This window comes from Camarhynchus parvulus, chromosome 5 (genome assembly GCF_901933205.1).
Source record: "Camarhynchus parvulus chromosome 5, STF_HiC, whole genome shotgun sequence".
NCBI lineage: Eukaryota > Metazoa > Chordata > Aves > Passeriformes > Thraupidae > Camarhynchus > Camarhynchus parvulus.
Window position 1 is genome coordinate 9,294,498 of NC_044575.1, and position 21,272 is coordinate 9,315,769.

The window sequence follows — 21,272 nt, forward strand, 5'->3', positions numbered from 1 at the left end:
GTGCTTATTCATCTTTTAAGTGCCCAATATATTTTCCAAAGAGAAGTATACATCTTTAAAATACTTATTCTTCTGACATCCACGAGTTATCCCTGTGCTGTGGGAGACAGACAGCAACTCCCTGATATCCATTAGGGACATGGACTTTTAAAGCTAATACCAGAGTTTGAAACATGTCAAACATGTCAGTTACGTGGTTCTGTATTTTTCACGTTTCAGTTTTAGGGTTTTATCCTGAAGTTGTCATAGTGAATGTTCAGGTGGGTATTTAGGCAGCCAAAGCCACCCTCGGGTTGGAACTGCAGCATCCTTCTCAAGGAGCTGCTCCCCTTTGCTCTCGGGAGAGATTGCCCACCCATTAAGAAAACCATGTTAGCAATCATTGCAAAAATGTCTTTAAGTCGGGAAACATTTTATACAGAAGCCTCATTTCACCTTGTGGCATTAGAGCACAATTTTAGTACCTCACACACCAGCAGCACCGGCACCCTCACAGCTTTTGACTCCTGCACGTCCTGCACAGACGGCCACAAACCCCTTGATCTTCGGGCTTCGAGTGCCCAAACCACAGGGTGAGGCGGTGAGAGGCAGTGGGAAGCAGTGAAGGAAGGAGAGAAGGAAAGAAAGAAGGAAGGAAGAAACTGCGCTCCGCCTTTCCCCGAGGGCAGGAGCCTCGCGCGCGGCTGTTGCCCCCGTAATGGCCGCCAACGCCTCCCTTGAGGGAGGGGGCGCGAGGCAGAAACGGCGCGAAGCACAGGGGGCGCGAGCGAGAAGCGGCGCGCGCGCCCACGCCCTCAATCCCCGCCCGCGCGCGCCTCCCCACCCCGTCCCGCCCCGTGCGCTCGCTGCCTGCGCCGCGCCCCCGCGCATGCGCGGGCCCGCCCAACCGTCCCGGCGCGCTTCTGTTTGAACTCCTGAGGGGAGCGCGGCCGCCATGGACGGGCGGCTCTCCCGCATCCCCGTGCACTCCCGGCTCCACCGCCCCGAGCCGTCCGCAGGTGAGGGCGGGGCACGGACGGGCACCCGGGGGGCACGGCTGGCGGGATTCGGCCGAGGGGTGCAGCGGAGCGCCGGCATTAGGGAGCTCCATCGCTGCCTGGCTACGTGGTGGCTGTTCCAAAATCTAATTAGAAGCTTTATTCCACTGTTTGGTCCCTGTTTAGGACCTAAGTTAGCGCTCGGCCTGCTGTGTGTACCCTCCACCGGCAAAAGGCAGCGGCCCCTTGATGCAAAAGATGCTTCATTCACAGTCTCTTACTTTTCTAAATCTTCAAATGCTGCTTACAGCACTTTATAGCATTTTATAATTGGAAGGCACCCAGAATTAGCGTTAAAAACTTGGGAGCTGGGCTGTATCGGTGGAAACTCTGCGTTGCTCTAATGTAAATGTGTGCATGGGTGTTTAATTTGAAAAATACTTAACTTGAGGGAGAAAAAGCAACTTCCTAAACTCACTGATTGAACAAAGCTTTATATACTTAAACAGTTGTGATTTAAGAGAAATAAACTCTACATAAAAAGCTAGTTATCTATGTTATTTTAGTAGCTATTCACTCGTAGCAAAATATGGAGGTCTCTTAACATAATTTCATGTGGGCTGTGTTTGTTTTGCTTCCAGCATTGAACAACAACCTTGTGGCACGATGTCTGCTTGATGTTGAGACTTTCTTTATTGTGTATTATCATTTCAAATTCTCATTAGTGCTAACCTGGTGATTGTATTTTAACACTGTCTACATCGGACCTGTTTCTGGCTTATTCTGGACCCTTGGTCCTGGGTAAAACTTGAAGTCTACTCTTAGTTACTTCTACCTCTACTTCTATCTAGAAGTCTCCATTCTAGCCAGATATAACTGCTTTACCTTAAAGGCGTAAGAGACCTTAAAGGAGGTTACTTCTTGTCTGTGGTGTTTTCACAGCTGTCTTTTTCTCACAGAATTGCAAATGAATTATCCTTCAAAGAGAAAATGTGTCAGCACAACATCAGAGCCAGAGCTCAGCGTGGTTCCCAGTCTTCACTTTGCCTCAAACGTTCCAGCAGACAGTGTCTTCAAGCCTGCAAACCAAGGGTAAATCAAAGCAAAATATTTATGGATTTATTTGGCAGATGTCCTAAAGATGGCTCATTTTGCACATTTTGTCAAACTAACAGGCTTGGTGATCTGCAAGAACGTTGTAGTCTTCTGGTAATTTTATTTTATCTCTCTTTTAAGGTTGCCTAAGTCTGAGAAGAAAGTGGAACCAGTTTCAAAGAAGATAGTGGCAAGACGGTATGTGCGTCCCATCTCTGCCAGTTGTCCTTGTGCTGTGGTGTTCTCCTGTGAAGGCTGGTGATGAGCTCTCACCCATGTGCAGCTTTCCTGCCAAGTTTGCTAATTAAATCTGTTGGTCAGAACAAATGCTTTAAAAAGGACAAAGGGAAATTAGGAGGTGTGCAACACTGGTATTTTTGCCCCTGAGTCTTTGCTCTTTAACTCCACAGCCCTCTCAGCAGATACCAACTAGAAGCAGAGCTAAAAAACAAGAATCAGTTGGTGGAAACACTCAAACAACAACTAGCAAGAGCAGAGGTAAGGATAGGAGAGAAAAATAAATAAATCTTTGAGTAACTTCTGTATTCTGATCCATACAGGGTCATGTTAAGGATTGTCTTGCTTGTTTTCTTGTCTTCATCAGAATGTCTTTGTATTCTTCTGGACAAGTTGTTTGAGTTGTTTGTATCTTCTGCAAGTTGTTTTCCCATCTGCTCAGCTCTGGGGAGGCCAAACTGGGAATATTTTGTCTGGTTCTGGGCTCCTGGTACAAAAGAGATATGGATGTACTGGACAGAGTCCAAGAAAGGGCCACAGAGATGGTTAAGGGACTGGAGGAAAGGCTGAGAGAGCTGGGACTCTTCAGGGACTTGTGTTTCAAACAGAACTGATTTTGTGGAATCTGGTTTAGAGTAGAATTGGCACTTCATTATTCCCTGGCTCTCAGAGGTATCTCTAGGACGTGCTTAGTACCACTTTTGTCACGTACAGGAGGCCCACCTAGTAACGTACAGCTGTAAAATCTCACTTTATTTTCCAGTTCTCAGTCTGTGGGATGATCATTCCTCTCATCTCACAGCTTGATTTTCTTAAGAGCCTCTGAGAGTTCCTATGAAATGTTCCCAAAGCTTCTGACACTATCAGGCAGATCACCCTAATCCACGTGCTTATTGATCCTCTTGGAGAATCGCATTCAACTTGGGAGGTTGATCAGCTTATCCAATTGCCTGGTAATATCTGGATTGTGTAGGGAATAATGCTGTGGCTTAAAGACCTGAGACACCCTTTTCTTCACAATGTTTATATGCTCCTCAGTGCGTGCATTGTTTACATAAATGAGAGGGAGCACAAGATAGATTGTCTAAAAGGAATTTGCCCATGATCAGATGTTTCTAGTAATTGCTCTGGTGTGTGGATGTAATAAATTTTACTCCTGTCAAGAAGCAGGAGCAAGGACCTGCAACAGCCTCATTTGCTGTGGTGGTAGAGACAGAAGGCAATGTCTGATTCTTGGTGCCAAGTGCAGTATTGTGAAGTTGTTAGTGTCAGAATTACTTAGGAGAAGAAAATCTCCTTGGGAACTTGCCTCACTTACAACCTGTGTTATCCAGGGCACTCTCAAGTTAAGGGAGTTAAAGAAGGAGAACGAGAGGCTTGTCCATGAGGTTGAGAATCTCAAGAAAATTCAGGAGACTTGCATGACGATTTTAGAAAGCAGAAACATCAATCCTGGTAAGGAGTTTGCACTTTGCTTACATCCTGGTAGTCCTTCTCCAGCATGTTTTTTTTTTTCCTTCTGTTGTGACTATTCATAAGAAATTTGGACTGTACTTCCTTTTTTAGGGAATACTGCTGGAATTCCAGGGTTTGGGGGAGTTTTTTGTGGCTTAAGTGAAGAACTGCTTCCTGTAGTAAGCCCTGGCCTGGATAAACTCTCTTAGTATTTCTTGCTGTAGAAAGTCACTTTGAAAAGCTGTTTGTTCTCAGAGTTATGTGTATATTAGAGGTTCACTAGTGCACCTCCTGAATTCCTTACAGGCAGCAACATAGAGGAGGAGAAAGAGATGCGTGCGTGCCGGGAAAAGACAACAGTAAGAAAAGCTTGAACTGGGCTTTGAGGGGTCTGTGTGCCCCCACCCTTCTCTCCTGATGCTAAAACAGCTGAGACTCGCATTTATTTGCATCATATTAAAAGTCATTTTCCTTTTGACTCTTCAGATGCTAACTAACAAGGTCACAGAAGAATTGATGCTATTTTGTCACAGAGCTGCAAAAGAGAAGGAGATGCTTGAGGTAAGACTGACTCAACCTGGCAGTGAGCGCCAGGCCCTCAGGGAGGTTATTTTGCCCCCCCCCAATTCTCTTTTATTCCACACGAGCCAGACGAAAACCTGCAGTATTCCTCTTTTAATATAAACACACTTATTAAGGAAACTGTTACTCCCCTTTTAAGTAGAGGGATCTGCCAGCCTGGTTGTTATTCCGGAGGCCAGATAATTGATTTAAATTGGAAACTGTTGCAGAGCAGTGAGCCTGGCTAATCTGTGGGGAAACTGAGAAGTGTGCAAGCACAAGTGGCTTCAATAATTACCGATATAGAGACCAAAAAAGTCATTAAATTTCAGTTCTACAATTCTTAAGAAGACCTAGAGCTAAAATATAATTGTTATAGTAGACTTCCTAAATTTTGGCCATAGATAAATTTACATTTTCCACAAGCGATCAAGGTAAAAGTAATCCCAGATTTATCTTAGTTTAGGAGGAACAGCTCAGATGCTTTAGGACTTGGCTTTTCTGTTCCTTACTCTGGTGTTAGTGAAACGTGCTGTGCACTGACTTCTCCACAGACAGCCATGGCCAAGTGGAAATCAGCACAAGAGGAGAACCAGCACGCCCTGGAGAAGCATTCCGACTTCCAAGCTCAAATTAAGGAATGGAAAACCAAACTTGAAGCGCTGGGGAAGCTCCTGGCAATGTGAGGCACGAGGATGGACTGGGATTTTTGCTCTTTCACCCCTAGTTCACTGGTCCCTGTTTGTCAAGCCCGGTTCCTGCGTTTGGTGATCCAAACGCCGAGCTGGTGGCTGCTCCCCGGCGGGGTAGGGACGGACGGGGGGCTGAGGCAGCAGCGATGGCCGGTCAGCCTTGTGTCGGGCGTTCGCCGCTCTGCTCCGGTGTCCGGTGTTCGTGGGATTTAGTTCAATAAAGGCGCTCCAAGGACGTGGGCTCAGCCGCGGCCGCGCCGGGAGGCGGGCGCCGGGGCGGGGCGGGGCGCTCCGGGGCCGTGCCGCGCTGCGCGCGGGGCTGCGGCGGGGAGCGGCCATGGCGGCGGCGGTGCTGGGGCGCGCGGCGGGCGGGGCGCGGCGGTGGCGGGCGCTGGCGGTGCCGCGGCGCGGCGGCGCGGGGCTGGCGGTGGACGACACGGTGAACGGGCTGAGCGCCGAGCAGCGCCAGGTACGGCCGCGCCGCTCCGTACCGCGCCGCGCGCGGGGGTGTGGCGGGGCGGGCGGGCGCCGATTGGCCGCGACCGGGCCGGGCCGCCCAATCCCCGCGCGCGCGGCGGGGGCGCGACGCGGCCCGCAGCAGTGACCGGCCCGCGGCCTCGCCACGGAACGCCGCACTGCCTAAGGGAACGGCGCCGGCCTCCGCCTGTGGCCTGTTGGATAGGCGATAACCGGCAGAAACGTGATCGTCAAAGGAACATTTCGGTGGGGTCGCGGCACATCCTCCCAACAGGAGTGTTGCAGCTCTCCCAGCTTGCTCTCCTGCCCAATGGGGCACTTAAAGGTTTAGGATAATTCTTGGAACTCGCTGCAGGTTGCGGCTTTGCTGCAAGGGGACATGCAGGGCAGCACATCTCTGTTCTGGTGACCAGTGATGGGAACCAGGGAAGGGCAAGAGCTGGGTCAGGGGAGGTTTAGGCTGGGTATTGGGAAAAGGCTCTTCCTCCAGAGAGTGGTCAGGCACTGAAACAGCTCCCCAGGGAATCATCACAGCCCTAAAGCTACCAGAGCTCAAGGAGCATTTGGACAACGCTCTCAGGCACAGGGTGAGATTGTTGGGGTTTCCTGTACAGGGCTGGGAGTTGGACGTTTTACTGAAAACCTCTGAAAACACTGGGAAAAACAAGACTCTTACACTGTTTTTAGTGTTAGTGTGTAAGGCATCACTTTATTCTTGTCCACGACGTGTCTGTGTGGCTGACAAAGTTCTGACTTCCACTCAATCCCAAGACACAAAACTTTTTCACTTACACATATTTAGCAAACAAAAGTTTATTGGTTCTGAGTTGCATCATTCTCTTTATTAATTAGTGTTCTGTCCTCTATTGGTTATTGATTTCTCACTCTTCATGCTTATCTGGCCGACTTTTTTTAGTCCTTTTATCATTTTTTCTCAAATTGGGAGTTTCCAGCTTTCTAGGTTTCAGTCTTGTCTGTGTCTTCTGGTTTCTTCAACACGTCTTTGAAGGGCCATAAATTTAAGATCCCAGGCGTCCAATCTTCAACTTCCTTAGGCTTTATTTATTGGAGTTTCTCAGGATTAGTTTTAGCAAACCTAAGGTTTCAGTGATTTAATGATCAAAGTAAGTGTGTGTGAAAAAGGAACGTAACTAATGCTGATTACAAGTGGGCATGCTTACAATTAATTAAAACAGCTAATGAGACATTAGTTAGGAAAGTTAGATAATTTCCAGCAGACTGATGATCCTTGTGGGTCCTTTGCAGCTCAGTGTTCTATGATCCTTAGCTTTGCTGTGTTCTGTGTGCAGCAGCAGCCAAGTGCTGACCATTCCAGATGTATTCCCTTCTGCCCCAGGGCTTGGAGTGAAGAGCAGTGTCTTCCCAGGACTGTTCCACACAGGCTCCTGCTAGTGGAACACTGGAACGACAGCCTCACTTTCCAGACAATTCTGATGATGCAAGCATATGGATGTGCAAAATAAACTTAGTTGTTCTTCTTTCTTGCTGCAGAATTATTCCTTACCATGATTGTGTTCGTGTTTATGGCCTTATCAGCTCAAACTGACATTTCTTTGTACTATTATTTTCAGCAGATGTAAAAAGATGCAAAATATTCATCTTATTCCTATCTGTCTGATGGAAAAGCTAAAAAGAAAAAAAAACCATCAGAAATAATCTTCAGTAATATTAGTGAAATTGTGAATTAAAGGCAATATAACTGTTATAAACTGGCTTAGGATGTCAGAGCTGCCTGTCTGACTTCATCCTCAATCTCTAGTTGATTAAGACTTTTTTTTATTATGGTTTTAAGCTTGTCTTAATTTATTTTAAGCTCTTTGCCCAGGTGTAATGCAGTCAGCTTTGTCACAGTGGAAAGATATCTAATGTCTTTTGGGGCTCTTTTTAGGTTTATAAATCTAGCAATGGAGAAAAAGCTTGTTTGCTAGTACTGGAATCCAGGGTCTTTGTGACTTTGGAAATTTAACATATCTTCTCAGTTGTAAAAAGGAGGATGCTTAGGTTTTGGTGGTCAGAGAAAGACAGAGGAGTGTGGGCATATTCTGGTTTGTTGTTCCTGCCCCTTATACAGGTTCTGGTTTAACAGCTCAGGGTTTCAGTCTCTAAAACTGTTGCTTCATCAGAATTAATATGTGGGAATAAAGAACCAAAAAGAAAAGAAAAGCATTGTTCAATTTGACCATAAAAATCAAGACCAAGTTTTTAAATCTTCCTGTTAAAAGCATGTAAGATACTATATACATTTTGTTAGTATGCTTATAGACTTCTGTAGCATACATGTAAGTGTTCAGAGTATAAAATTTAGAAAAATATTTTGAGTTTTTAACACTTGGATTAATGAACATTCCTGGCTGTATCAAATTTCCCCACTGTAGAAGGTAGTAAGGTAGGTAATGTAGTTCTAGTTTGGCACACAAACATGTTTTAATTAGTATCCCTGCTTATTGCAGGCATCTGCACGCCATTAAATGATGCTGTAAGCAGCTGTGGGATGGGTTAGCACATTATAAACTCAGTTCATCAGCTTCCAAAGTTCCCTGCCCAAAGATATGCCTGAAACCCCAGTGCAGGCAGGAGTTCAGGAACATTCTCTCATGTCAGGGTACAGTTAAGGTTAAATGCTGAGAGGGACTAAAGTACATGAAGTCCTTTTTAAAAGGCTAAAGCAATTACCCTCTGAAGTGGTATTTCAGCCAGTTACCTGAACCATGGATTTCCTTATGGTCTTGTGCTTCTGGGTTTGGGATGCTGGAGCAGCCTCATGAGGGAATGTTGACAGGACCAGGGGAAGAAGATGACAATATATTGCTGAGATGTAATGGATGTGTTTTTCCTCCCCTCTTTTCCCAGCTTAGACAGACCATGACAAAGTTCTGCCAAGAGCATTTAGCTCCAAAGGCCCAACAGATTGACCAGGAAAACGAATTCAAAGGCATGCGGGCAAGTATTTCATGTGTGGTTCTGAAAGCCTCTCTGGGCTTTGATCTCTGCATTAGTCCAGACAATCCCAAGCCACACCACAGGAACATGTGCATTAACTTTTCAAACTTAAAAGCCACAGAGAAAACCTTTTTTTGATTTCCTGTTTTAGCATTTGTTACCAACTTTCAGCAGCCTGGGGCAGAACCCAGCAATAATCATAATAGATTGATAATGGTCTCGTTGGGATTCTTATCATTGGATTCCTGCCTGTCTGTTCTGGCTCCTTCCCCCAGTGTGCTTTGTGTACTCCTGGCTCAGTCCCTTTCTTGGACATGAATTTCCTCTTCAGATTTGCTGTGAAAATATTGTGTACAAATGCTGAAACTTGCCTTTCTAATAAACTCAACAAATCCTGTGCCACAGGGTGCTTTGATTGATGGAAATGAGAGATCTGACTATTGGTTTTTATAAGCTCCGCAAGACTCAAAAAGCTCTAAACATCTGCCAGCATTTCTTAGAGCTCTGATGTTGACATTTCCAGGGATGTATGTGCAGCTTTGAAGTGAAGTGTATAAATTTAGCCTGGCATTCCAGATGTCATCCAGAGCTATTGTATGATACTTTTTGAAGTCTCTGATAATTATGGCCGGACACCAAGGTCACGTGAGGAGCACTCACCTATGTGTCCACCACATAGCAGAGGAAAGAGGCAGCAGGGAGATGGCCCCACCAGGACACATGTGGGCCTCCCTGGTGCCAACATCCTTTGCTACTGCATTTGTCATGGCTGTGGCATTCCCATTTTTTTAATCTCCCCTGAGGATGCTTCCTTGGCTTTAGTTGCCAGCTCCTGTTTTACTGGAAGAGTTTTAAAGTGCCATCTCATAGCTTCATATTTCCAGGGTTTTGGTAATGGATAGTTTATGCTGTTACACAAAAATTTTCATTGGAGTGGGCAAAGAGTTAAATCTTAGGAGGTGTCCTTCCAGATTTAAATTTAGGCATGTGAATTTTCACTGAATTCCACAAACTCCTCCCATGTGTAGCATAACTACTGTCCTTAAATCTGTGTGGTTTCTCAGTTCCAAGGATGGAGCTGCACTGGGGGAGGAACAGGAATTAGGGTTGTATTTGCCTCATTCTTGTGATATCTGGCAGATAAATGCATGTGTCCAGTGAACTCCCTGGGGAAACTTGTTATGCTGATGCCCAGACTGCCAGTTTGGGCTGATTGCTTGTTCTGTGTTCGTAGGACTTTTGGAAGAAACTTGGAGAACTGGGAGTTCTGGGAATCACAGCCCCTGGTAAGTTTCTTGCGATCTTTTGCCTTCTGATCGGTGATACTTCAAACAAATGAGAACCACTAAAACTCTCACTTTCCAGTTCACAACAGCCTTCCTTGTCTGTGGTATAGCATCCATTTTGTCCTATCTTTGCATTTAAAAAAGCTTTTTCTCAACCATTTTTTTTCTTCTCTGACTTTGGATCCTTTTTCACTGTTAGACAAAATGCCTTTCACAATTTAAAAGCACTGCTCAGAAATAGTTTCTCCAGATGTAACATATGTAGTTCAGACGTATTTGTGCCTTTCTAATATGAAGGAAGTTTTGAAGAATGAGAGCTAGAGATAAAAGTATCCCAGAACAAACATCCATCTGTAATGGGAGAAGTTAAAGGCTCTAAAATAATGCCCTGAAAATCTGTGATAACTAATGGGGAGTGACCACAGCCAACCAGTCGGAAAAAAATCAGGGGAAATCTTATTCAGCCTTGTGCAGGTTAGTGAAAAGTGTTGTGATGAGTGTTACAGATGAGTGTGATCGTGCTGAATGCACCAAGGAAGGGTAGTGAGGAGAAGCCCTTAGTGGAGAAAAGCGGCTGATGGGGCCTTTCTTTCCCCATGGAAAAGTCTGTTTTCTGGATGTGGCTGTGCAAAGGCTCTGCAGAATCCAGCTGAATAGCAATGCCTCAGAATAATGCCTCTGCCTCGCTTTCAGCGCTGAAAGACTCTGCATTTCTGCTTTCTCTCTCTCCTCTTCTCCATTTACTGCTGCTCCTGTTTTTCCTCACTCTTACCTTCTTTCTTCTTTGATGTTGTGCCTGAGGCTTACAGCAGTTTCCCACACTATAAATAAGCCATCCCCTCACGAGTCCTGTCCTTCTTGATTTCCTCAAAGGTTTACCTCTCAAACCCTCCTATGCCCAGGATTTTTCACTTTATTTTGGATTATGGAGTTGTATGTTTCTTTATTGATGTTGATTTTATTGGAGGAGAGTGAGATCTAGGATGTAAAGATCGTGTGGAATCTTAGGAGGGTGTACACAATTAAATGGCATGTTTGGGTGCCAGTGCATCAAGTCTATTAAGGGAACATTGTGAATAACAGTGCTGTTTGTTTTCTTCCTAAAACTAAGATAACTGTGGTGTTTGTAACTTTCCATTTGTTTTATAAAGTGCAAAGTGAGGAAATGTAAATATATTGTTTCCATGGAATGATATTACAGTCATATAATGTACAAAGAGTAGAAACCACAGCATCATTTGAACACACCATGGTTTGTGTTATATGAGGAGGTGTCTGGCAGGATCATTTTCCTGTTCCTCTTGCAGTGCAAAGCAATCCTGGATTTGTGCTGCTAACAGTTACCTCACCTTTCTTGAGGCCAAAGCACCAAACCCAACAATTATATAGGAATTCATAAAAACTTTCTTGTTTTGGCATACATGAGAAATGGTTAAGCCCATCTTTTATGATACTGATAGCAAACCCTTAAACCTGGGTTTGTGGTAGGGAGAGATTTTAGAGGATAAAGTGCCCTGCAGATAAAAACAGGAGTCAAAATGAGGGACATGGGAGGAAAGGCTGTGTGTGATGCCAGTGGCTGTGGTGTTAATTTGAGGAATTTGGGACAGCAGCCCCTTGGAGCTGTGCCCTTTGGTCACTCTGAGCACAGACAGAGGTTTGCTCTTACCTTGTTGCTCTTGCTTGCAGCCTCCACATTGATGACAAGTAAGTGCTCCCACCTTATCTCCCCAGCTGCTTCTTGGTGTTCATGTCCCGTCGTAGTGCTTCTCTTAGCAGTACAACCACTTGCTTCCTACCTGGAGAACAGAGCTTTTAGGTTGGGAGGTGACTGTATTTGTGTGTCTATAAATGTGTTTAGAGGGACATGTGTGTATGTTTATGTAGGCTGTTGGCTCCTCAAGGCTGTTACGTATTTCTCAGCCTTCTCTTTTTACCTGCCATCTCCCTCCCTGTTCTACTGTGTGATTTTAATCTTTACTATTAGTTTTAGGCTCAACTCCATGTGCCTAGCTGGGGTCTCAGTGCTGCTCTCTCACTTCATCCTCTCTTGAAATCTACGTGCTTGTCACTGACAAATTACATTTATGGATCATTCTCATTCTCAGTTGGCCACTCATCAAAATTCTGGTGTCCTGCACATTTGTAGGCTTAGAAAAGTCCTTAGTGTCACATTTTTGAGCAGTTTGAGAATTTCTCATTTGTTTAGGGGCAAACATACATGGATTTTACAAACCTTGCCTGTGTTCCTTTGTTCTCGCCTTAAGGAAGTTGCAACTTGGTGATTTAATCTTTGTGACAATACGAAGGTTGATGAGAAGGACTCATTATTACTCAATGTCAGTAGCATGTTCAAGATGTGTCCTTGTGCATGTTCTACAAATAAACTACGTTATACGAGTGAATTATAGATTATGCTGAAGACAAAATATCCCTGTGACTTTAAGATGAGAAAAATGAAATTCAGAAAGGATGGGGAAAGCTAGAAGTGCCCAGCTCAGGGATGGCAACAGTCAAATCCAGAAGCATTCTCAGTGTCTTGGATTTCATTGGAGACTGAGCCCAGCCCTGGGATCTTGTGCATGTGGTGGGTAACGTGAGCTTTTTCCTCTCTTCCCAGCGGAGTACGGTGGCTCTGCCCTGGGGTACCTGGACCACGTGCTGGTGATGGAGGAGATCTCCCGAGCCTCAGCGTCCGTGGGGCTCAGTTACGGGGCCCACTCCAACCTGTGCATCAACCAGCTCGTGCGCAACGGCAACGAGGCCCAGAAGCACAAGTACCTGCCCAAGGTATGTGGCTGGAGGAGGGGCAGCACTGCAAAGCATTTGGGTCCTGGCTGCAAGGATGGCATCTTAAGCACCAGCAGATTTCAGTGACCAAACCTTAGGAAATACTGAATGTGCCAAACTTGCCCTTCTCTGGCTTGTCAGTTTTTATCCTATTAATCCATACTGACCTCATCCCATGCCTGTGTCCTTGTCTACAGGCAGCACAGCCCAGCTCTCTGGAGTTGTGTTACTAAGGGAGGCTTTGAGGTGATACTGGAGAATATTCTTTCAAATTCCCAAATCACTTTGAGATCTCTGAATGAAAGTCACTGCTTTCCTATTTTATATTTTCCATTTCTCACTGCCCAAATGCTTGGTTTGGCTGTTAATTAACCATATGTGAAACTTCATCATCATTTGGGGCATTGATGTTGCAACTCAGAAGTGCATTAATTAGATTTCTGTTTTTAAATGCATATAAAAACAATGAGCACATTGAATCCCAGCTACTGAGATTATCAGTGAAATTATCAGCACAAGAAACTTGATTTAAACAACGTGCAAAGTACAGTGTGAGTTCCTCAAAGCACTGTGCAGCCTGAATTGTCCTCCTTCCTCAGGTGTATTTTCATGCTTCATTCTCTGCCTTTCAATGAGATGTGAAGTCACTTCAGGTCTGACTTGTTTTGGCTCCTGACAGAGCACTTAAATGTGCTTAAATAGATTTGAGCACTTCATGTGGACTTCTGTAGCAGTGCACTGATGGATTGAATTGGTTGAACATATCTTAAGCATTGAGCCTTCTTTTTAAAAAAAAATAGAGATCAAAAGGAGGACAAGATAGATGAAAGTACACAGGGAGGGGAAAAAAGGCAAGGAGAAAAGGGCAGGATGAAATAACAGTGAAGCAGAAGCAACAGCTCTGCCAGACCCTGGTGTGAACAGGCACAGGAGGAGGGTCCATCTGCTGTTGTGGGGCAAGTGTGGGAGGACTGGGCCATGAGAACATTGCAGAGAACTTTCCCATCCCTTTTCACCCCCTCGTTGGCCTTTTGTGTTCACCAGCTCCTGTTTGTGTAAAAGGGCAGCGAAAGCCCAGGCAGGAGCAGGGGACAGGCATATGGCTGCCTGCATGTTCCTTGGCACCTTCCTCATGTGTTGTGCAAGCAGGGCTGTGCTTGTGTAGCTGAGACAGAGCTGAGTCACCCTTCTCATCCCTCTGGGATTTGCTGTTCCTTCGTGCAGCACAAGGGAGCTCCTTGCTCAGGCTGTGCCGGGAGCAGCAGCTCTTGTTTGAGTTCCTGTGGAGAACAGTGACTGTGGAGGTGCAGTGCAGGAAAACAGGCCAGGGGGCTAAAGAGGGAACACAAACCATGCTGCTGGTCTTCATCTTTTGCTAATATTTGTCCTTTCTTCCAGCTAATCAGTGGGGAGCACATTGGAGCCTTAGCCATGAGCGAGCCAAATGCTGGCTCTGATGTTGTGTCCATGAAGCTGAAAGCAGACAAGAAAGGTAAAGCCTGTCCTGTGCTGCCCAGGGATGTGCTGGAGGCCACATCTCTGGAGGTGTTAAAAAAGTGTGTGGCCATGACACTCCACGCTCTGGTCTGGTTCACAAGGTTGGACTTGATGATCTTGGAGGTCTTTTCCAACCTAAGTGATTATGGGAAGCCTGTTAGGGAATAAGTGGAGTGGGAAATACCAGCGTTGCTGTCATGAGCTAACACATTTCATCTCTTGGCTTCCAGGAGACTTCTTTGTTTTGAATGGGAACAAATTCTGGATCACCAACGGGCCGGATGCGGATGTTCTCATTGTCTACGCTAAAACTGACATGAACGCTGTCCCAGCATCCCAAGGCATAACCGCCTTCATCGTGGAGAGGGTAGGGTCTGTCATTCCCACAGGGTTTTAAAGCAGAATCCTTCACCTTAACAACCTCATTTGGAAGTCAGCTGGTTTTCCTTCCATAGCTGCCAGCCTCTTCCTCAAAGACAAACTACTTTCTGCCTTTCAGGCAGGAAAGGAACATTTAATAAAACAGAATCTGAGATCAGTAAACCTTCTGATGGACATAACTTCTTTATTAGAACAATTCAGTTCGTGGCAGAGCTTCCAACCCTTGCTGTAGGAGAGCCTGTGTTGGCAGCTGTGCAAATAACTTACTTATTTGCTGTTTATGTGCATTAGAAAATGGGTGCACAGGGTTCATATGTGTGTGTTTCTCTGTCCATTTGCTTTCTCTGCACTTGCACTTAGACCTGGTCTTGTTCTTAGGTCACTTTGTCTCCCTCCTGGCACCCTACACATGTTCCTGTGGTCAGGGGAATTTCACAGATCTCTCATGATTTTTTTTTTAAGTCTGTTGGAACTGAGATGTGAAATGTATTTTTACTGCTTTGACTTTGCAGGGAATGCCAGGTTTCAGGACAGCCCAGAAGCTGGATAAGCTGGGAATGAGAGGGTCTAATACCTGTGAATTGATCTTTGAAGACTGCAAGGTCCCGGGTGAGTTGGGTTCAAATCATGGTGGTTTCCTGTGTTCTTGATCAGGTAAATTGGATCACTAATTACACACATGTTCAGCCTGTGACCTGGAGGGCTTTGCAGATGCTTATCTCTCTCTGGCAGCCTCTGAGGGAGCTGATGGAACTGGAAAAGTGCAATCTGCTGGATTGCAGGGAGGGAGCACATCGTTTGTCAGGTCACTGCTCTTTCACCCTCATGGACCTAGTTGTTAACCACAGCTTCTCCAAAGCCTTGCTGAAGCTTCCCAAGAAACTTGTTTCCATTAGAGCTCCTGTCTTGTATGGTGCTGAGCTACTTTGCCCTAAAGGTTTTTTCACTGGAGACTTTCCAACACTTGTAACACTTCTGAGTTCTTTTGGGGCCAGGGCCTGAAAATGGATGTCCTTTCCCCTGTTAGTTAGCACTACAGAGGCCTCTGTAATAGCAGTATTTGTTATTCCAGTGGCAATTTTTATTGATAGAAAAATTGCAGCCTTTTTAGAGCAAATGGAGAAGATGTCTTATTATAAAAATTCTGATTGCACATTTGCAGAGCAAGGAGCTCTCCTGCTCCCCATATACACTTTCAGAAGCTAAAGTGGAAGAGTTTCAGCTGAAACCTAACATTTCTAACTGTATTGAATCCCTCCACCCTGAAATAATAAAGGCCAGTGCCCCGGTGCTCTGATCATGTCCCAGGAGTCCTCCACAGGGAACATCATGTTCTTGTGGAAAGAGGATGATGACATGGAGAAGCACATCACTGCAGTGTTGGAAGTTAATGCACTTGGCACTCTGGCCATTCATGCTCCTTCTAATCTTTGGCTTTGGAAGTTGAAACAGTTTTTTCCAGGAAATTTTTCAGGCTATTCAGTCATTTTTCATAGAATCCCAGGATGGTTTGGGCTGGAAGGAACCTTAAGCTCATCCAGTCCCACCCCCTGCTGTGGGCAGGGACACTTTCCACTGGCCCAGGTTGCTCCTCTCCCCACTGAACACAGGTCCTCAGTGAGCAGCTTGTCTGAGTTTTACACATAAATAAATCACTTTTTCTTTGCTCTTTGCAGCTGAAAATGTCTTGGGGACACTGAGCAAAGGAGTCTATGTTCTGATGAGTGGATTGGACCTGGAGAGGCTCGTGTTGTCCGGGGGCCCCCTGGGGTAAGGTTTTGTCATCTTTTGTAGGTTGTAAGGCCAGAAGGGTCCTTGGTGATTGCCAAGCCGGTGGGGATCCCTTGGGGCCTGCAGCTCTTGGTAGGATGGATCCTGGATGGAGAACTGGGTTACTGGGGCAGCAGAAGAGAAGAGGCTAGGTCAGATATGGGAACGAAGCAAGGTGCAAGGAGGTCCCGTGGCTGCTGAGTGTCCCAGTCAAAACCAGCACAGAACTCCAGCACCAGCACAGCTGCTCAACTGGGCTGTCCTGAAGGTCCTCAGGACCCTCTCAGCAGCCACTGCTCACTCAAATGTGCTCTGAGCTCTCATCCTTGAGCTCTCAGCTCCTCATGCAGTGATTTTCCAATCTGAAAGCATTTCTGTGGAGCCCCATGTGAGGGGCAAGGGATGAGAGAAGCAATGCCAGAAAGAATGTTTGCAAGTCTGCCTGCAAATGTCCACTGACCCTCCAGAGCAGGCTTTGGAAATTAACAGTCTTGATAAAAAAATTTCCAGAGGTATAAATGTGCTTCAGTCCCCAGTGGCTGGCTTGTGTATCCCTGCATTATTACTCAGGGAATAACCAGCACATTTGTATTATCAATTCCTTAGAATCTAACACATTATCCAGAGACTCACAAACTGTTTCGTTCTTCATTTATTCAATCCTTAAGCTCCCCAGTAATTATTGGCACCCCATGGTCCTTTTGTCCTCCTGAGTGGTCTCTCTGGGCTAATCCTCTTGTAGAAAGATCAACTTCCACAAAGCATGAGGAGGATTTTTCCCCCTCCTTATTCTTACCTGTGCTTTTTTTTATGGTGTTGGCTGTTATTCCTTGAGTTGAGGGCCTCTGGAGGTAAGAGGAGCACAAACTGTCATGGCTGTGGTTGTGAGAAAGCTCTTCAAATCTCAATCCCCTGAATTAAAAGGTCAGACCTTCCCACAGGATGTCCCAAATGAGCACTGGGGAGAAATATGGGATCTTTGGATTTTATTCTTGGCCTTGTTTGAGTGGAGCTGTAGAAAGATAGCAGGATATCACTTTAGCTATGAGAACCTTTTTGCCTTGGGTTACATTTCCAAAGGTAAATCATTATTAATTAATAGTTCCACTGTTTCCCTTTTCCCCCTTCTCTTCTTAGGCTCATGCAAGCTGTTCTTGACCACGCAATTCCATACCTGCATGTCAGAGAAGCATTTGGACAGAAAATTGGTCACTTCCAGGTGAGGCAGAAAAGGAATTGGGACTTTTTGTCCTCTTTTCTCTTTAAAACTAAGAAGACTGAGAGCTTTGTTGTGGTGGGGGCTTTGCATGGAGGAGGTCACCTGCTGTTTATGCTGAGGCTGCATGATGTGGTAATGAGCAGCCTGGGGTAGTGGAAGATTCCTGCTCATGCAAGGAGATGGAATTGGATGAACTTTAAGGTCCCTTCCAACTCAAGGAATCCTGGGATGCTATGATCTGGTGAGAAGGTGGAAAGACCTCTGAGCCTGCTCCCCTGAGATCGCTGTTGGTGGGTGTGGGACTGTAGCTGATATCTAGGGGTCTGTGGCTTAACAGAACCTCCTGCTCCCTCATGTCTGCTGGGTCCATGTCTCCTCCCATGTCTGGTTCCTCTGAGGTATTTTAGGGAATGGGTGGTTCCCCTCACCCCTGTTAATTCATGTCCCTTGTCTTTGGGCCGTGCAGCTCATGCAGGGCAAGATGGCAGACATGTACACGCGGCTCATGGCCTGCCGGCAGTATGTCTACAACGTGGCCAAAGCCTGTGACCAGGGCCACTTCAATGCCAAGGTGAGCTCAACTCCTCCCTGGGCTGTGTGTCCTGGGGCAATTCCTCCAGTCCCAGAGCCTCAGCTGGGGGGAGCCTCTGTACAACAAGTCCCCACAGCCCAAAGGGTCCTTTTTTCACACGTAAAGTACCTTTTTTCACTCACAAATTAAAAGCAAGCCTCCTTTTACAAGGCAGGAGATTTAGCAGCATCAATAGGTGTTTATTAGAAGCCCAGACAGATGTCCTGGTTGTTGTAAGGGCTGTAGCAGTTGTTAGAGGTGTTGTCACCTCCACCTGTCACCATGCCTCTGTTGGAGGAGGATGTTGAGTGTTTAACAGTGGGAGCACAGATCTGTGCATCCCAAAGCAAATCATGTTGGTCTCCTGGGCGATTGATGGGCCTTTGTGAGAGAGCCATCTTTTCTGGTGCACTTTTAATTTTTTTTCTTCTTCTGTCTTCATGTGGCCTTTACAGACCTGCTGTGTGTTCTATAGTAACAGGGACACTGCTGGAGCTCCCTGTCCCTGTGCTTTGTGATCAAGTAGTTCAGGGTTCTTACCAGGTGTCTGTAGAGTGATGGCAGCATGAGGGCAGCACAGGGACTGGAGATGGGCAGGCGACACCTTTCCTGACTGTCCCTTTGTGACTGTCCCATAGGACTGTGCTGGAGTGATCCTGTACTCAGCAGAGTGTGCGACACAGGTGGCCCTGGATGGGATCCAGTGCCTGGGTGAGTCACTGATGGCTGGACAGAGCCCAGCACAGTGCAGGAACATTTCCCTCTGCTGTCCCACCCTGAAATCAGGGACAAGGAGTGACTTGTGGCTTCTTTTGTGTGGCAGGTGGGAATGGTTACATCAATGACTACCCCATGGGGCGCTTCCTGCGCGACGCCAAGCTCTACGAGATCGGGGCGGGCACCAGCGAGGTGCGCAGGCTCGTCATCGGCAGGGCCTTCAACGCCACCTTCAAGTAATGCCACCACTGCAGAGGCAGCACCACAACCACCATGAGGCCTTGACTGTGAGGCTGGAGCGCACAACTCGGCTTCTTCCTGCCTGCCATTCCAGCTTTGTCACTTGTGGAGTCCCCTCTGCCTGCTCTGGGAACAGATGCTGCTGGACTGGCTTGGACAAAATGAATCAGAGGGTACATGGAAGAAGAAGTGTTTTTTCTCTTTTGTGATCATCCTGATTCATGGTGTTCATGAGCTGTTGATTCTCAGTTTTGCAAGGCAGATGTCCATCCCCCCACCAGGCAGGCTGGCAAGGGGTGTGCAGCCGCTGCACACAGAAAGTCAATCCAAACCCACCTAAATGGACAACAAGGGAACAACTTTGTTCTTACCAAAAAGGTCTGAGTGCCATTAAACAGTTAGAATTTAGCAGATTGCCATTGGAAGGTGAAACTTCCTGCTGTGACCTTCCAATGGGACTATACCTTCCATTTTGGAAACCTGACACCAACCACATTGTGGGGTTGCCATCATGAACGCTTAAAGTCATCTGTGCCCAAGCAGCGTTTTAGGTGCTGATTCCTAAAACCTCCTTAAATCCCATGTGTGTTACTTTGCAGAATTCCTTTCCTATTTGCAGCTTTCCTATTCTGGCTGCTTCTGGAATTATTTGGGTGCAGGCCCAAGTCCTTGCTGCGCTGGCTGACTGCTCCCACCAGGTCATTCTCTCAGAGTCGTCACCATCCATCACTCTGGGGACAAGTTAACACATCAGAGCTGTGTTGTTACATCTGTGAATGAAGCAGGCAGAAGGAGCTGATTTCTTTGGGGTTTGGTTCCCTCTGAAGGTTGTTGTTTTGGCCAAGCCTGTCCTCACACTCCAACTCTGGGCAGCTGAGCAATGTGTTTGTGAGTGATCTCAGTGCATCTTGTATCCAGCAAATCGGGGCTTATCCAGCTTTTTAAAGGAAATTGTCTAGCATCCTGACAGCCTTTAAGTGTGAATCACAAATGGAAATGGGCTGCTGGAAATGTGATTGAACAGTTAATTAAACCGTTGCCGTGTAGGCAGCTCCCAGCAGTTTTAACAAAACTCACCTTCAACTGTGTATATTTTTTTGGTTATAGTTGACTCCTGTCTATACCAGATGACAGTAGACTAGAATTTTACAATGCTACAGATTGAAGACAGTTCACTTTTCTGGATTGCCAGGTAGGTCACCAAGAGTTTATAAAAGTCACAAAGAGTCAGAAAGAGCTTCTGAAGTCCTGGTGGTAGCACCTTCCTCCAAAGCTTCATATTTATTCAGCCTCAGTGGGTGGTTGTCACTCAGGAAGTGCCCCAGGGTTTAATTTTCAGCCTAAATCTCTGGATAGAGGGTGGACAGAGGTGCTTTGTCAGGAATATTTTGTTGAGCTGCATCTGAAAATGCTGAGGAAGTGAATCTTGAGGTGCACTTCATACAGGAGATACTCAGTGCATTGCTGTCCATGGATGTGAGAATTTAGTTATGTGACCAGACATTTATGTTTTGTCACAAAATGATTCCTGGATCACTGTTAAGATCCATTCCTGCCAGAGCAATTTTTCTAGGGAGTGTCAGAACCTTGACAGGATGGTGTGAAATTCAGATTGTGTTCCTTCCACCTTAGAAAACCTAATTTTAACAAAGATTTTTAAACCTGTCCTTCAGCATTGGAGAGGTCTGGTTTTAATACACATAATAAATAATGCCTTCACTTTCCAGGCTGATCAGCACCTTGGAGTTGAAGGTAAAATGAATCAATATCTAACAGATCTTGGGACAGGGGCAGGGACAGATTCATAAATCCTCAGCAGGGTTGTGTTATTCAAATCTCATTCCCTTCCACAGCAGCTGCCTTAGGAAAGGGATGGGAGAGCTTTTTTGGGGAAAAGAGGGTTAATCTTTATACTATACTAATAAAATAGGCTTTTGCTGTGGCCTGTGCTCTTGGGGGGGCCCCAGCAGAGGGGAAGTAAAGGCTCTGCTGCCCACCAAAGCACATCCAGGCTGGCAGCAGCAACAGCCATGGTGTTGCTTTCCCTGCCTATCCTTCTGTCTTCCCAACCACAGCTTTTCCCCATAATTCTCATTTAAAAGACATACATTTACAGAGATCATGCAGGCTGTGCTTTAGCTCCTCAGGAGAGCAGCAGAGCTAACAGGGGAAACACAGGGGGCTGTGCTGCTGGATATCATCTGAATGGTTTCTGCTGTGGATATGTGATGGAAATTGTCCTGGCCTGACAGCCTTTGGCTGGTGGCAGGGCTGGATGTGCTGCATCTTCCCTGTTTTTCAAGATCCTTGCCCTGTTTGCAGCTGGCTGGCCACTGAGCAGAGAAG

At 46.1% G+C, this 21,272-nt stretch overlaps 2 protein-coding genes across 4 annotated transcripts; both read left to right on the top strand.

Moving 5' to 3' along the window:
* Positions 1-871: 871 nt before the first annotated feature.
* Positions 872-5,252, top strand: KNSTRN (kinetochore localized astrin (SPAG5) binding protein). Its single transcript, XM_030950138.1, has 8 exons — positions 872-998; positions 1,937-2,069; positions 2,214-2,270; positions 2,483-2,570; positions 3,644-3,764; positions 4,071-4,123; positions 4,251-4,325; positions 4,880-5,252. The coding sequence occupies exons 1-8, from the start codon at positions 935-937 to the stop codon at positions 5,009-5,011; spliced, it is 723 nt and encodes a 240-aa protein (XP_030805998.1). The 5' UTR covers positions 872-934; the 3' UTR covers positions 5,012-5,252.
* On the top strand, positions 4,932-19,998 carry IVD (isovaleryl-CoA dehydrogenase). Of its 3 annotated transcripts, none has more exons than XM_030950137.1 (12): positions 4,932-5,007; positions 8,366-8,455; positions 9,690-9,741; positions 12,362-12,531; positions 13,930-14,023; positions 14,259-14,395; positions 14,922-15,018; positions 16,086-16,179; positions 17,317-17,398; positions 17,865-17,969; positions 18,608-18,680; positions 18,793-19,998. In XM_030950137.1, the coding sequence occupies exons 2-12, from the start codon at positions 8,378-8,380 to the stop codon at positions 18,924-18,926; spliced, it is 1,116 nt and encodes a 371-aa protein (XP_030805997.1). In that variant the 5' UTR covers positions 4,932-5,007; positions 8,366-8,377; the 3' UTR covers positions 18,927-19,998. The 3 variants fall into 3 exon arrangements, with proteins under 3 accessions (XP_030805997.1, XP_030805995.1, XP_030805996.1); XM_030950135.1 differs by lacking the exon at positions 4,932-5,007 and adding an exon at positions 5,339-5,486; XM_030950136.1 differs by lacking the exon at positions 4,932-5,007 and adding an exon at positions 5,652-6,081.
* Positions 19,999-21,272: the final 1,274 nt, after the last annotated feature.